Source organism: Corythoichthys intestinalis, chromosome 19 (assembly GCF_030265065.1).
Source record: "Corythoichthys intestinalis isolate RoL2023-P3 chromosome 19, ASM3026506v1, whole genome shotgun sequence".
Lineage (NCBI taxonomy): Eukaryota > Metazoa > Chordata > Actinopteri > Syngnathiformes > Syngnathidae > Corythoichthys > Corythoichthys intestinalis.
Window position 1 is genome coordinate 9,934,132 of NC_080413.1, and position 17,549 is coordinate 9,951,680.

Here is a 17,549-nt window from a genome sequence, read left to right on the forward strand (position 1 = left end):
AAGTGATCCGATTTTAACAGAAAGTGTCCCCGAAATGTCCCCATCAACAGGATGTGTCCCCGAAATGTCTCCAAATCATTAGGAAGTGACCTGATGTCAACAGAACATGTCCCTGAAATGTCCCCAAATCAACAGGAAAAAAACAAAAAAAAAGAATAATAATTTCGTTAATGCATTTTTTATATTGTTTTCTATAATTAATATATAGATTTGATAAATTAATACAATGTTAGCAGACGCTAAATTAATTAAATTGAAATGAAATGAATAAAAACAGAAATGCACACTGGTTAGGGCTCAAAGTAGTATTTAAAAAAAAAATTTAAATAGTATTTAACTCATCGAATGCCACTGACGGTGATAGACGTCCAATCCAGTTAAGCTGGAAGTCATCTTTCGGTGCCATTGACGCCGCTAGTCGTCCAATCTAGTCGAAAATGGACTGACCGTTGAGCAACGTCAATGGCAGTCAATGAGTAAGGACTACAGTTCCCCAGAACAGGATTTGTATTCGCTTCGAGTTTATTTTAAAATTTTACTCTGACGTCAGATTGGAAGAGCAAATAAAGTTCAAATGGATAGAACATCTGTAACCGTCAATAGCACGCAAGATCATCAGTTAGTCAATCGATGCTGCAATAGAGCCCTCGGTTGTCCCTCTTTATTCCGTCAACACCACTGTCTGCCGGTGTTCTGTCTAAAAGAGTTATTTTGAGTAAGTCGCAGCAGGTCAGGGAAGGAAATTAACCGCTGTGGGGTGAAGCCATTCTGGGTGGCTTCATTACAATAAGTCTTGGAGAGAAAAAAAAAATGGGAGGATGAAGACGAGACACTAGGGCATAAATAGCAGACAACTACATTATACCGTTGACAGCGCTTTTGACACGGGCTGTTAAGACCTCTAAGGTGCTTTCCTAGCATGTACGATTTTGACAGTTCTATAATGATATGCGCGATTAGGCCGCTCTCAGAAAAAGCTGCTGAATTTGAGTTTGAGTTACCCGTGGCCTCGCCATCTCGATGCTGCTTGCTCGGCGGCTCGTCCGTGTCCCAGGGTGTCAGCTGGTTGATGGGCGTCTGTCCCCACCTCACACCCGGAGTGAGCAGCAGGCCCGAGCTTTGGTTGTCCCCGGGAGACACCTGTAACCACAACAAGTACTCATTAATACTGATTATCAACGAACCGATATTATTATCATAATTGTGTTCGTGGGTCACAGCTTGGGGGGTTTGCAAATTAATTTGCATTGAATTAGGCTTTGAAAACAAAAGTTAGCCGTTTCTATGCAAAATCAATTACACCTACCTAATTTAGCTTTGGGTTAATTTAGTCATTTGCTGACATATCAGTGCATAAATAATATGTCCCTGCCCATATATTATTTTTGTTTGGGTCATATGATTATTGGAATAAAGTTTATATCCAATAACAAATGTTTTTTTGTGCTTAGAGTGACCTTTTAAGTGTTTACAAACTGATATGCTTGAGATGTGTTAACTGAGGGAAAGACCCTAATCACTCATGGTGCACAAGTAAAATGAACAATAAATGAAGAAAATAAAAGAATCTTAAACTCAGCACAATAAGTAAAATTATCATTTACAATGTGTGCAAACGCCCAGCAAAATGCATTTTGGGAATTGTCATTGTATTAGCATGTCTTATGATTGCCTGCCTATGTTTGTAATGCTTTGATCGTCTACTAATGGTCTAGTGGTAACTAGTGTAAACATGATTTCATTGTGAATTATTTATTTTATATCATTTATAGGGCTGTCAAAATTATCACGTTAACGGGCGTTAATTAATTTTTTAAATTAATCACGTTAAAATATTTGACGCAATTAACGCACTAGGCCCGCTCAGACAGATTTAAATGTCAGTACAGTGAAAGGCCAACTTGTTAATTGTGTTTTATGGAGTTTTTCCGCCCTCTGCTGGCGCTTGGGTGTGACTTGCATATGTTATGTGGCGTAATGTCGTCCTCTGCTGGCGATTCAGCGCAGCTGATTATTTGGGTTTCGGCGCGCTTTTCTGACGTGATTATATGTCGACGCGAACTCACACTAATAGACAGTGCTATTCAAGACCAGCTAACGTCCGCATCCAGTATTCAGTGGCAGTTCTCATAGCCCCATCACACTTTTTGTGTCTAATACATGCATCGCTTGTGAGTTATATTCCTCCTTTGTTTATATTCATGAGCATTAGATAGCTATTGATGATGTGTATTTGAATTTGTTCACATATATGGCGAAATGCAGTTACATTGTTAGATGCTTGTGAGCTAATTGGCTAGTGCTACTGCTCAAATGGACACGTGTGTGTACATTTTATGTTATTTTGTGATTTATGCAAGTTATTTACACATTGCCTTGTTATTTTCAGTTTTACAAAAATAGAAGAAACGTGCTCCTGTCAAAAAGAGATGACTTCAGTAAAGCCCATGCAACTTTGCCACACCGTCGGATTTTTATCTGTCAATTTGTGTACTCACACACATTGAGGACAGAATAGGGCTACTAGTTTATTTTTTGAAAATTTTACAAATTTTATTAAAACGAAAACATTAAGAGGCGTTTTAATATAACATTTCTATAACTTGTACTAATATTCATCTTTTAAGAACTACAAGTCTTTCTATCCATGGATCACTTTAACAGAATGTTAATAATGTTAATGCCATCTTGTTGATTTATTGTTATAATAAACAAATACAGTCCTTATGTACCGTATGTTGAATGTATATATCCATCTTGTCTTATCTTTCCATTCCAACAATAATTTACAGAAAAATATGGCATATTTTATAGATGGTTTGAATTGCGATTAATTGCGATTAATTACGATTAATTAATTTTTAAGCTGTTATTAACTCGATTAAAAATTTTAATCGTTTGACAGCCCTAATTATTTATTTATCTTATTTAAATACAGACATTTTGGCTCATTTCAATTTATTTTATTTACCATAATCTGCGGACTATAAACCGCTACTGTTTTCCCTCATTTTGAATCCTGTGGCTTATAGTCCCGTTTTGCTTGTTTGTTAATTGGTTAAATAGGTAACACTTTATTTGACAGCTGCGTCATAAAACAGTCATAATTATGAAATGACATTATCATGGGGATTAATAATTGCTTATGACTGTTGTCATTGAGTGTCTTCCGGTAAATTATGTCACTAACTCCATTTATGTTGAGCTCGGATCTTTTACATCTATTTACATGTGAGAAAATGACATCTGTCATAAGCATTTATTAATGCTCATGGCAGTGTCATGTCATAGTTATAATGGTCTTATAACAGTCTTATGGCGCCACTGTCGACTAAAGTGGTACTAAATACCATAACTCGCAATTAATGAAACAACTAGAACAGTAATTGAAGAAATAAATAGCACAGAACATGCATTTTGATTGTAATTTAGATCCGTAGCACTGCAGTGCATGCTAGGAAGCATGTTGGATGACAACAGTGTTGATAGCAGAGGTTGAATGTCTCCCCCAAGGGAGCAGTGATGGCCAAATGAAGCTTCTTGAAGCAGTGAAGCTTTGCAGCCAGTCTTATGACAGTCTTATGAATAAATGCCGTTTTCGTGTCAAATTTGGTTGGAGGCAGCTTATAGTCAGGTGCGCCTTATAGTCCGAAAATAATGATATATGGGACTTTATTTTGTTGTTCTCTTATTTTTCACAGAATGTTTATTTGGAAAACATTGAAGTTGTTACATTTATCATTATTAAAGCATCCAGTCGGGCAACACAGTACAATTAGCAATAATATGTTAAGTCCATGACCGCATATATCAGTATGGGTTTGATATTGGTATCAGATTTTGGAGTTGAACAACATCAGGATATCAGCTATCGGTTAAGAAGTCATTATCGGACAACTCTAGTTACAATGTTGGAAGAATATAACACTATTCTTCTGGGGTTACATATTTGTTTTATTTCATTTGGAGAACTATGATTTTGTTACATGTATCATTATTAAAGCATCCAGTAGGGCAACACAATACAATTAGCAATAATATGTTAAGTCCATGACCACATATATCAGTATCGGTTTGATATTGGTATCAGATTTTGGAATTGAACAACATTGGGATATCGGCTATTCGTTAAAAAGTCATTATCGGACAACTTTTATTACAATGTTGGAAGAATATTACATTATTCAGATGGGATTACATATTGTTTTATTTTATTTGGAGAACAGTGTAGTTGTTACATTTATCATTATTAAAGCATCCAGTAGGGCAGTACTTCTCAAATAGTGGGGCGGGCAGCCCCAGGGGGGTGCAGAGCGATTCTGGGGGTGGCGCGTATGACCTTGGGGAACATACTTTTTTGCCGTACTAGAATACAGTGTAATTGCACATCCACTCAGTGGGTGGCAGTGCCACTCTCATTTTTGGTGTGTGCGCAGTATTTTTGGGCCAAACAAGAGCACACAGCAAAGAGCAACAGAGATATGAAAAGCTAAGACAAGGAAATATGACGAAACATATGCAACATTTGTCTTTGACTTTTAGTACAGAGGGAGACGAGGAAAGACCAATCTGTTTACTTTGTCTAAAAATGTTCGCAGCGGACAGCAGGAATTTTTTTTTTTTTTTTTTTGTGAAAACGTGCCAAATTTTGCCAGCAATTCGTGTTACCTAAGTAAACCAGCAAGCACTGTCAGCATCATATAAGGTGGCATACCAAGTTGCTCAGTGCAAAATAACTCCACACCATAGCAAAGGAGCTGATACTGCCTGCAGCAAAAATAAAAATTGTCCCTCTGTCCAATGACACTGTCGTTTTTGTTCTATTAATTTTGATTTTTTCTGTCTAATTGTTGGCATATTATCCCGATGAGTTAATGTTGCTAATCTATTTGAATTTATTATTATTTATTGATTTTAATCATTTTTAATTTTCAGTATCAAACAGTCAAACTATCTAACTTGACTGTATTTTTACAGAATGGATTTTTTTTTTTAACACTTTATTGAAAGTTGATCTATATTACTTTCTTTCTTTTAATATTAAAAAGAACACAATGTTATGCAGAGGTGTACTTATAAAAATAAGAATTTTATATACAAATGATACTACAGTATATTTATAGTGGCGGCAGAGAGTTGGGGGGGCGTGGAACATTTACATCTTGCCGTGGGGGGCATAACAGAAAATAAATGAGAAGCACTGCAGTAGGGCAACACAATACAATTAGCAATAATATGTTAAGTCCATGACTGCATATATCAGTATTAGTTTGGTATTGGCATCAGATTTTGGATTTGAACAACATCGGGATATCGGTTATCGGCTAAAAAGTCATTATCGGACAAGTCTAATTACAATGTTGGAAGAACATAACATCATTCTTCTTGAATGACATATTTATTTCCAACAAAAAATGCCTCTTTACATTGATTTTTCTTTTCTCTTCACCATAACACTGCAATATCTTATGGCATTGAGGTGTACTCATGAAACTGAGTTGTAAATTCTGGCCAAAAAGATAGAGCACTCCTGCAGGATAATACCTGTTAATGTGTAATAGTCCAGCTGGTTGTGCCAAAAACAATTCTGGAAACAGTGCCCATCAAAATAAAGTGTTTCTATTTTCACACCTGCTATGTAAAAAAATGGATTTTGCCGGGACGAAACGTTATCAGGCTCGAGCAGGCTGATGCAACGCTGGCTCAATCACTGCTGTACCCGGTGGGAGATCTCCTTTCCCCCCATTTCACCCGCCGCTTCAGCGTTTGGACTCGACCGATTGCTGCGGGTTTTCGAGGGTTCAGCGCCGAAGCCGGATTCCCCTCCGCTTGGCCTTAGAGTTAATAGAAAAGACCCGGATCCCCTCAGAGCGGCGCTCTGGCCTGCCATTCCATTATCCTGACTGACCCTGCAGTGACGCGGTTTGGCTTCGGAATTCACAAGCAGCTTTGTCATACAGATACAGTAAAAGTAATCGAGGAAGTAGCATGAAGTAAGAATAAAACTAAAAGACTAGTAGTGACAGTATCAGTTTTGTTCTTACACATAGAAGTGCCCCAAAAAATTCTTGTAAGCATACTATTACATGATTGCAATCACAAGGCTGAGGCTGCTATTTTTCTGACAGAAGCAGTAAAATAAATTGTCAATAAAACTAAACCTAAAACGGACCCCTGGGCAATGCCCCCTTTGCAACAATGTTGTGTTGTGGGATGAAAACTCAGTTTCACACGGGCAGACAAGTTGAATGTGTGTCCACTCGAAGATAAATCCCTACTGGAGCTTCTCTGACAGTTGTGTGTTTGTGTGTTGGCGCGTGTGCGCGTGCGTACGATGGGAGCCGAAGACCCAAAAAAACAAAGACAAAGGAGTGATGGAGCGAGGGAATGAAGCCCGAGAAGATGAGCTGTCAGCTTCTTTTGTCCACTTCAAGCTGTCAACTCAAACGCTTTACTCTGAGAACTGCTCCATTCCGGAGACTCTAGGGGAAGGAGGGGGCAAGATTCCCGAGCATATCCAAGGTGAGGAGACGTTCCTTCCAAACCCGCTATTGGCTTTAATGAGCCGTCCTCCTTTTCCCTTTGCGGCGAGGGAAAACTCATCATTAACGCTTAACGTTGACCCTCGTACCGAGCCCGAACCCACATACGCGGCCTCATTAAGAGTAATAAGAGTTCACCCTAAAACACCTGAAAACAAACATGATTTGTTGCAAACTCATATTTGGCCAGATAAATCTCAATTAACACTGCATGCCAGAGATTTTAAAGTTAAAAAAGTTCATTCCTGAAGGAATTAACAGAATTATTTCAGGACTTAAAAACCAACAGGATAAAAAATATGCAACTACCTCAATAGCAGGCGAGTGCGTGCCGGATCCGGCCTCAGCTTGCCAGATCTGCATAGCAATCATACCCACTTAACGTCGGTGCGCCAGATGTGGCCCGGATCAGCACTATGACAGTCCAAATGATAGGTTACGCACTGTTCCGGGGCGGACCTTGCAGACCGGACGTGCTCAAACTCCCGCTGAATGTCAGTGCACCAGATGTGGCCCGGATCAGCACGAAGACAGTTTTGCCTTAATTGTCGCCTTGATTGCACAGATTGGTAAGCCTGGGACAAGGTGCCGCTGATCATCGTCAGCAGTTTACTTAAACTGGTCCTTGGCCTCACATCATTGCCAGATCAACAACTCACCTACAGGTATGTGACTTTCAGTTAACAAAGAATCTTGTATTCCTGATACTTAGCTCATTTTTGTGACCCCCCCCCCCCCCCCCCCCCAGATCCTGTACTGCTTGCCTGGCAAAACGCCTGCCTGCCCGTTCACCTGTTCTATCACCAAACTGCCCACCGGATTCTTCGGGCACTATCTACCACTCCCTCTCATTGTCAATGAATTAGGCACCCCGTTACACCTGAAACCTTAACAAATACAATATGTTGTTTACAGTCTAAAAATCGGTCATCTTTAATGTGGTGTTGCTGGTTCCATTTAAAATATTTTGTGAAAAAACAATGTTGTATTGTTGTTGTATGATTAATTAATATGTTCGCATTAAAAATGGCATGAAAAAGAAGTGTTGTCATTATTGATTTTAAAAGACAAATTTAATATGCAATATAAACACATTAAAGCAGTGGTCTCCAAACTATTCCACATTCCAACTAAACAAGACAACACCTATGCACCAATCTGGTGTCTTACAAGTGTAATCAGTTAATTGCAGTCGGGTGCTCGATCGGTTGTAACAAAAACCAGGACACATTCCAACTAAACAAGACAACACCTATGCACCAATCTGGTGTCTTACAAGTGTAATCAGTTTATTGCAGTCGGGTGCTCGATCGGTTGTAACAAAAACCAGGACCCACAGCGGTCCTTGAGGACCGATTTGGAAACCCCTGCATTAAAGTATGATACATTGAACAAAATGGACCCCAAATCTGGCCCATATTTGGTCACATGTGTGCCATATCTGGGCCATACATGAATGTAGTGTCTGCTACTTTGGACCAGTTCTGGCCCCAAACTGTTTCTGAGTCATTTTAATTGTCCTTAAACCTCTGCACTCAACAAACAAGCAACTTTTCTGTAATCTAACAGTAATAATTAACTCACTGGCTGCCAATGACGGTAACTGATGTTCAGGCAATTTCATCTGGGAGGGATAGCAGCGAATGATCGCATGATGGCGGTCAATGAGTTAACTTCAGCATGTTTGTGCAAATCAATGTCACGCTAACGCAATGTTGCTAACAAACAACAAAACCAAATGTAGACTTGTGTAAAATTTGTAACTTGCCAATTAACTACCTAGCTAGCTACTAAGTCAACTAATCACCACTCTTATACCTAGCAATCCAGCTAACAAATTATTATCAACTGAAAAAAAAGAATTAAAAAGCACACAAAAATAAACCAACAAACAAAATGACTAACTAACTGACCTGGGATCATTCATAACTTTGCTTTTCTTCCAAATAGCATAAAGGAGACCAAAAAATGGCTAATAGAGTTAAAAAAAAAAAAAAAAAAAAAAAAAAAAAAAAAAGGGGGGGGGGGGGGGGGTATCGCATGATAGCAGCCATGAGTTAAATCCAGCAAGTTTTGCGCAAACTAATGTCATGCTAACGAATGTTGCTAACACCAAATATGCTCTGGTGTAATTTTTCTAACTTTCTAATTAACTATCTACCAAGCTAGCTAACTAAGCCATTTAATCAACACTCTTATACCTAGCACGCTAGCTAACAAATTAATCAACTGAAAAATATTAACTAAACTAAAATGCAAACAAAAATAAACCAACAAACAAAACAAGTAATTAACTGGCTGAAGTGGAACTTCCAAAACGAACTTTTTGTTGTCCGTCCAAATACCTAATGAAATAAATAATGAACATGCTAATTGGCTACTCACAAAATATGCATGAAGGAGACAACAAATTGGTTAATAAGGTTAAAAATTTTAAAAACACGTACTGTAATAGCAGCCAACGATTTAACTTCAGCAAGTTTCGCGCAAACTAAAGCCATGCTAATGAATAATGCTAACACATTAAACAAACAACAAAACCAAATGTATACTTATGTAATATTTCTAACTGTAACTTCTAGCTAAGTAACTACCTAGCTAGCTAACTAAACCAATTAATCACCACTTTTACACTTAGCAAGCTAGCTAACAAATTAACAAATTGGAAAAAAATTACTAAACTAAAATGCAATATATAAAAAAATAATGTTGCTAACATATCAAACAAACAGCAAAACCAAACATACACTTGTGTAATATTTGTAGCTTGCTAATTTACTACCTACCTAGTTAACTAAGCCAATTAATCACCACTCTCATACCTAGCAAGGTAGCTAGAAAATTAACCAACTGGAAAAAAATAACTTAACTAAAATGCAAACAAATATAAACCAACAAACAACTAATAACTGACAGACGTGGAATATTCAAAAATAACTTTTTGTTGTCTTTCCAAATAACTAATGAAATAAATAATGGACATGCTAACTAGCTACTCACAATTTATGCTTGAAGAAGACAACAAACTGGTTAATAGGGTTAAAAAAAAAAATAAATAAAGAAAAAGGTGGATCGTATGATAGCAGCCAAAGAGTTAACTTCAGCAAGTTTTGCACAAACTAAAGCCATGCTAACGAATGATGCTAACACATTAAACAAGCAACAAAACCAAATTTACACTTATGTAATATTTCTAACTTGCTAATGAACTACCTAGCTAGCTAACTAAGCCAATTAATCACCACTTTTACACTTAGCAAGCTAGCTAACAAATTAGCCAACTGGAAAAAAATAACTAAACTACAATTCAAAAGAAAAATAAATAAATAAATAAATGAATAAATAAATAAACCAACAAATAAAACAAGTAATTAACTGACTGACGTGGAGCACTCAAAACTAAGTTTTTGTTGTCCAAATAACTAATGAAAAAAAACTAATGGACACGCTAACTAGCTACCCACAATTCATGCTTGAAGGAGATAAAAATCTGGTTAATAGGGTGAAAAAATGAAAAAATGGGGGATTCTATGATAGCAGCCAACGAGTTAACGTCAGCAAGTTTTGTGCAAATTAACTTCATGCTAACGAATGTTGCTAACATATCAAACAAACAGCAAAACCAAACATACACTTGTGTAATATTTGTAACTTGCTAATTAACTACCTACCTAGCTAACTAAGCCAATTAATCACCACTCTTATACCTAGCAAGGTAGCTAGCAAATTAACCAACTGGGAAAAAAATAACTAAACTAAAATGCAAACAAATATAAGCCAACAAACAACTAATAACTAACTGACGTGGAATATTCAAAACTAACTTTTTGTTGTCTTTCCAAATAACTAATGAAATAAATAATGGACATGCTAACTAGCTACTCACAATTTCTGCTTGAAGAAGACAACAAACTGGTTAATAGGGTTAGAAAAAAAAAGAAAGAAAAATGAAAAAGGTGGATCGTATGACAGCAGCCAACGAGTTAACTTCAGCAAGTTTTGCGCAAATTATTGTCATACTAACGATTTTTTTTTAACATATCAAACAAACAACAAAACCAAACATACACTTGTGTAATATTTGTAACTTGCTAATTAACTATCTACCTAGCTAACTAAGCAAATTAATCACCACTCTTATACCTAGCAAGTTAGCTAACAAATTAACCAACTGGAAAAAAAATAACTAAACTAAAATGCAAACAAATATAAACCAACAAACAACTAATAACTGACAGATGTGAAACATTCAAAACTAACATTTTGTTGTCCTTACAAATAACTAATGAAATCAATAATGGACATGCTAACTAGCTACTCACAATTCATGCTTAGGAGACGACAAACTGGTTAAAAGGGTTAAAAAAAGGGGGAACCATGTATGTGAATTGGCTGAATTTTACAGGCCAGAAAATGGTGATTTATCAGGAGGAATACACACAAGACTGGGCCATGACCGCACACTGTAAATATACACACTTGGATATACACACAGACAGGAGCAAGGATTTATTTATTAAGACAGAAGACATGCAGCAAGCAGACAAGTATGAAGTAGCTGGAGGTTCTGGGACAACGCCTGACATTTTCTCGATTTTATTTTTCTAGTTTCATCAGTTGCGACTCGCTTATTATCATCGGCCCGCAGATGCTTCCTGCCGAATGGACAGAAAGCATATACTGGATGAGTTTGGTGGAGATCCAGATAAATAATTTTCAAGCCCATGTTCAAGATATTCTGGGTTCTGGCTGGGGGTCGAACTCACACACTCGATATTGCAGTGGATGGTGTGGTGTGCACCCCCTACTGTTACATCTGCAGTATCCAATAGTATAAAAAAAGGATTATCCTCGTATAGAGGGCCAGTAATTCCACATTACACTGAAAACATTGAGAAATATTCGAAAAAGGTCTCAGCAGGGTTCCCCCAAATGAACATATTGCCACAATCAACTTTTCGGGAGATATACAATTTAAAAATTGCGTTGCAGAGGAAGCACAAAATAAAATAAGGCAATAAAAAGATATTGCGTTTGTAAATATCTATAAATATAATAACTTGCTCAATAAAAGCCAGCATGGAAAAATATGTACATATTTGCAAATGATATGATAAGCAATTAGGAATAAAATCTTCAGTAACACTATTTGACAGTGGCGTCATAAAACCGTCATAATTATGACATGTAAAGTAAGTATGTATAGCTTAGCTTAGCTTTGCTGCTCTTTTTTGTTACTTGATTATATGAGCTGTATATATTTGTTGTCTTGACAAGGAATAATGGCCTGAAATAAACGAATGAAATGAAAAAAAAAATGAAAAAAATGACATGGCACTGTCATGTGTAGGCACGTGCTGAATGCCAGTTTCAGGGTATATCATGGGATGAAAACGTCAAGATTTCAAAACCACAAAAAAAATTCCATCCCTACGGTATTAGCTATTTTAAGCTATTTTTTTATGCCCAATAAATGCAGGGAGAAATCCCTCACTTGCTCAACTCTCCCCCACTGGCTGTTGCTCGATATCAGTAAGTCAGCTGCGCTACACGATGGCTGGAGAAGGTCAAACTCCTTAAAATTTTCCCCTATCGAAGACAACGAAAACACTGGTATGGAAATACTTCGGCTACAGAAAAGTTACAGATGGCCACGGCTTAGACGAGGAGGGCCAACGGACATGTAAAACATGTTTGCAGAGGGTGGCAGCCGAGGAAGCAATACCTTCAATATGATTTCACATTTATACAAAATTAAAGGTTAGTAAACACTGTAACGAATGCTTCCCACCAACTACGAGAGATAACTCCAGTGTGTTTAGTGTGTCTAGCGGTGGTAAAACGTGTTTTTTTTTTTCTTTCTCTCTGGCAACTGTGCTGAGAAAGAGTGTGTGTATAATGTAAACATGATATGAGACATACACACGTGCTTTTTATGGAAAATAATTCAATTATTTTTGTTCTAATGGTAATAATGTTGAGCTGTGGCTGTGGGTTTAGGCTCACTAAAGGACTGCATTAATTTTGATTTTATTAAGAATATTTTGTAATTCTTAAAATCTATTTTAAGTTTATATATTTATTTATTTATTTATTATACTTATGTACCAGTTTGCTAACATTTTGAACAATAAAAACCCTGTTCAATGGAAAAATGTTTACACCGTGATATTTTGGTTTAAGGTTATCATACTGTCAGAATATCATAGCGGCACATGCCTAATGATCACACACAAGCTTTCAGTCACAAATCACCATGAATCCTATGGTCACGCCGGTGTGATCAATCATGTGACGTCTTCAAAGTTGCATAAAATCAACTATTTCACATAGAGTGCTATAGTACATATATTTATACAGTATGTCATGTATAAAAGCCACACCTGAGTATAAGTCGCAGGGCCAGCCAATGAAATGCCTATGAAAAATACTCCTATTTATAGTCTCGAAAACATGCATGAGCGTTACTGAATGTGTGTGACAGATGTCATTAAGTGTTATCCGGCAAATTATGTCACTTTTGAATGGATGTAAAAGATCCGGACTGGATATAAATGGAGTTAGTGACAAAATTTGCCAGATGACACTTTATGACATCTGTCACACTGCAAAAACACACCTCACCTCCTAAAAACTAGTTATATTCCCTTGTTTTCAGTGTAAATCTACTAGAAATAAATGAAATTATCTGCCAGTGCTTCTAGTAAATTTTACTCTGATTTCTTCAAATAAGAAAAATGGCTAGCTAAAATAGGCTTACTTATTTTCAGCAATAAATTAGTATATATCATCTTAAAAAAAGCTTGTTTGTCACAAGTGTTCTTCGTTAAAGTATAGATATTGTTCAAAACATAATTTGAATGCAATGCAATTTTTCTTGATTTAGGTGAAAAATTAAAAAAAAAACTTTTAGATGTATGAGCTTAATAAGAATAAATAGTAAGATTTAGTTAAAATAAGTGGAATAATCTGAAGCATGAATCTGTTAACTAGTCTTTCACAGTTGGAACAAGATGGAGAAAAATATTTGACTAGAATTAAGAGAAAGACGTTACCGTAATTTTCGGACAATAAGCCCTTATTTTGAATCCTGCAGTTTATTGTCCAGTGTGGCTTATTTGTGAATTTATTTGGGTTAATAGGTAACACTTTATTTGACAGCGGCTTCATAAGACTGCCATAAGACCGTCATAATTATGACATGACACTACCATGTGCATGAAAGAATGCTTGTGACGGTTGTCATTTAGTGTCATACGGCAAATTATGTCACTAACTCCGTTTATGTCCAGCTGGGATCTTTTACATCCATTCAAAAGTGAGATAATTTGCAGAATGACACAAAATGACATCTGTCATAAGCATCTATTAATGCTCATGACAGGATCATGTCATAGTTTTGATGGTCTTATGACAGACTTATGGCGCCACTGTCAAATAAAGCGTTACCAAATACCATCACTAGTAATTAATGAAACAACTAGAACAGTAACTGAAGAAATAATTAGCACAGATCATGAATTTTGATTGTAATTTACATCTGTAGCGCTGTAATGCATGCTAGGAGGCATATTGGACGACAACAGTGTTAACAGTGATGGCCAAATAAAGCTTCTTGAAGCAAGGAAGCTTTGCAGCCAATTGGTTCAAAGCTTTATGGGGTTCATTTGTTCTTATGACAGTCTTATGATGCCGCTGTCAAATAAAGTGTTTCCGGTAAATATCTTTTGATGTACAGTAAATATCCCATGATACAGTGAAGGCAGCTGCGGCTTATAGTCCAGTGCGGCTTATGAAATGCGGTTTTCATGTCAAATTTGGTGGGTGGGAGCTGTAAGCCAGGTGCGCCTTATAGTCCGAAAACATTTGCCGTGCATAAGCATTCATCAATGCTCATGACAGTGTCGTGTCATAATTACGACAGTCTTACGACGCCACTGTCAAATAAAGTGTTACCAAATCTTCTCTCACAGTGGATTCATGCATCAACATGGAGTGATTAAAAAAAAAAGTCCCAAGAAGTTAAATCGGAAGTCAGCCATATTGGGTGGAAGCCGACATTTGGCCATTCGTGGGTTAAATTCCACTTTTTTTCCAACACAATTGGTCCAAAATAAGTAGGCAGGTATGACGCTAAAAATAAATGTTGGCTTCACGTGGCTTTAAAATCTGATTAACAAGAGGATTCACCTAACAACGATGATAAGTCACTCACACACACACGGAAGTGAAAACCTCATCGTGAATGTTACTGTGTCAGCTGACATCTGTTGCCATCTTGCCACGGCAGGAGCCGGTCGAGAGTCAAGCAGAACCTCGCACTGCTGCCCGTCGCCATCTGCCCTGCACGTGTGCGAGTGACACAGGCGGCGCCTCGATGGGATACGACAGATTTTTCATTACTTTTGAGTCACCGGTAACACTCTCATGAATGCAAGAGGTTCACTCATCTGCATTTAGAAAATTTCCTTATCCATCATTCAAAGTTTTAGAGCAGCACAGAACAAGACATTTTCCTGGGACCACGGTTTTGGGTATATTTTTGCCCCTTGAAAAAGGTGTATTAAGTTAAATGTATATAATACAGCTCTTGTGTTTTTGTTTGCTTAGTTTTTTTTTGCTATACGACTGGTCTCGCGTGGTGTTGCTTACATTAAAATGCACTACCACCTCCACAAATCTGCTCACTATCTCAAGGGAGCCGCGTGTAAACAAATTTAATCAAGAGTCTATATTGCTCCCTCCGTAGAAATAACGCTGGTTTGTAATTGCACGTGAGGAAGAGGAGAAGGAGGGCAGTGTATATGGAAGGAAATGAAATTCATGAATTCCATCTGCTTGCTACTAGTGCTTATTCCCCTATTTCTTCCTTGTGAGCATGTGTCTAAATTCTGGGGGGGAATGCACAAAAAAAAAAAAAAAAAGTCGATAAATATGTGATTACTAGAGAGGTATCTACATAAAAATTTAAAGATGACAAAATACAAGATTAGTAGATCATGGTAAACACGTGGAAAAAAAGATGATAAATATTTGGGCTAAATACAAGAATATTTGAAAACAAATATCAAATAAGTAATACATTTAAAAAATATACTATTTCAGTAAGAGGTAACACTTTATTTGACAGTCATAAGACCGTCATAATTATGACATGACATGGTCATGAGTAGGGCTGCAGCTATCGATTATTTTGGTAGTCGATTAATCGATGAACTAGTTAGTTCGAATATTCGAGTATTCGGATAAGGAACATAAAAAATTAAAATACCTGAGCTGAGCCTCAAACGGTATAAAAAAAATAAATAAATGAGGATGTAAGTACAACAAAAGAACAATTGGCCAACTTACATAGCAAAAGTCCGCTAGCTTAAATCTTATAAAATGCTAGTTTTTTTTGTTGTTTTTTTTTAAACAATGCTCTTAATTAATGGTTTAAACACATATTCTCGTTTAAAAAAAGGCTAAATATACCTACAAACTAAATTACGTATGCATTTAAAAAAACAGCGCAAACAAAAAGTTAGCTTATGTTGGTCTTAACAGAGAGCAGCTTGATTCACCTATGTGAAATGACTTATGTCATATTCACTGTTACCACTTGAGGGCAGTGTATCCACCCAAATCAATAAAATTAAATGCAAACACTTTCAAAACAAACCATTACTACGACAAGTTAATTAACAATCCTCAAAGCAGCTAAATTTAATTTGAATCTTTTTTTCTAATTGAATTAGCCGAGTTAATCAATTAATCGTTGAAGCACTATTCATGAGCATTAATGAATTGTCGGTATTGAGGTATTTTGTTGAGGGAACAGCCAGAAAGATAGTTATATTCCGCGGGTTGCATGTGAGACAGACATTGCTACTAGGGTTGTTCCGATCATGTTTTTTTTTTGCTCCCAATTCAATTCCAATCATTCCTGAAAATTTTTCCTGATCATATACATTTTGGCAATGCATTAAGAAAAAAATGAATAAAACTCGGACGAATATATACATTCAACATACAGTACATAAGTACTGTATTTGTTTATTATGACAATAAATCCTCAAGATGGCATTTACATTATTAACATTCTTTCTGTGAGAGGGATCCACGGATAGAAAGACTTGTAATTCTTAAAGGATAAAGGTGACTTTGTATATTGTGACTAAATATTGCCATCTAGTGTATTTGTTGAGCTTTCAGTAAATGATACTGTAGCCACTTAACTTCTGTCCAAATGCATGATGGGAAGTGCAACCATGACTGTGCGTAGTGGCACCAATTAATATATCTTCTCTGCGTTGGGAAATAACATAGGGTGTTAAGAAAAAGATCAACCACTACCTTTCTTTCCCACATGGCTTCTCACGATATTTCTAATTGTTGAGAGAGGGATTTTAAGGCTTTAGCCAATTAAAAAAAGACTCCAAAGACTTGCAAAATTCACTCAACTCATTTTATGCTTTTACCTCTGTATACAGATAAAATGGCGGCATTATAGATTGAACACGACAATGCGTGAGTGGGTCATGCAGCGCGTGTGGTAATTGCGTTAAATAATTTAACGTGAATAATTTTTAAAAAAATTATTACTGCCGTTAACGCGATAAATTTGATAGCCCAAATTTAAGCCAAAACTAAAGACTCTGGTTGAGTCTAAGGCATTTTGTCTGTAACGTTAAATACAATTAGAAAACGATTCAATTAAAAAATATATATATATTAAAAAAAGGCATGTCCAATATTTTTTTGCAGATTCCAATACTTTGAAAATGACGTGATCGGACCCGATCGATCGGGACATCTTTAATTCCGTCTCCGACTCCTTCTCTAGCTCGCCACAACCGAAACAAAATGGTGACGTCACGTACCGTAATGGTCGGCAATGGATCGCCACATAAGTTTTTTCAACACAACATGGCCGTGTCAATAAAAAAAACTCGGTCTATATATATATATATATATATATATATATATATATATATATATATATTTTTTTTTGTCTCCATCCCTGTA

The 17,549-nt window shown here is 36.6% G+C and overlaps 1 protein-coding gene across 4 annotated transcripts in view; it reads right to left on the minus strand.

Moving 5' to 3' along the window:
• The window catches only part of LOC130907439 (kelch-like protein 29), a 501,705-nt gene that overhangs the window by 226,490 nt on the left and 257,666 nt on the right, over nucleotides 1–17,549 (minus strand). For 3 of the 4 annotated variants that reach the window (XM_057822529.1, XM_057822530.1, XM_057822531.1), the window contains one exon: nucleotides 1,002–1,140. In XM_057822529.1, the coding sequence (XP_057678512.1) occupies nucleotides 1,002–1,140 (139 nt within the window). Of the gene's footprint in view, nucleotides 1–1,001; nucleotides 1,141–6,851; nucleotides 7,061–17,549 lie in introns of those variants that run through there. The other variant, XM_057822532.1, reaches the window with a different exon arrangement.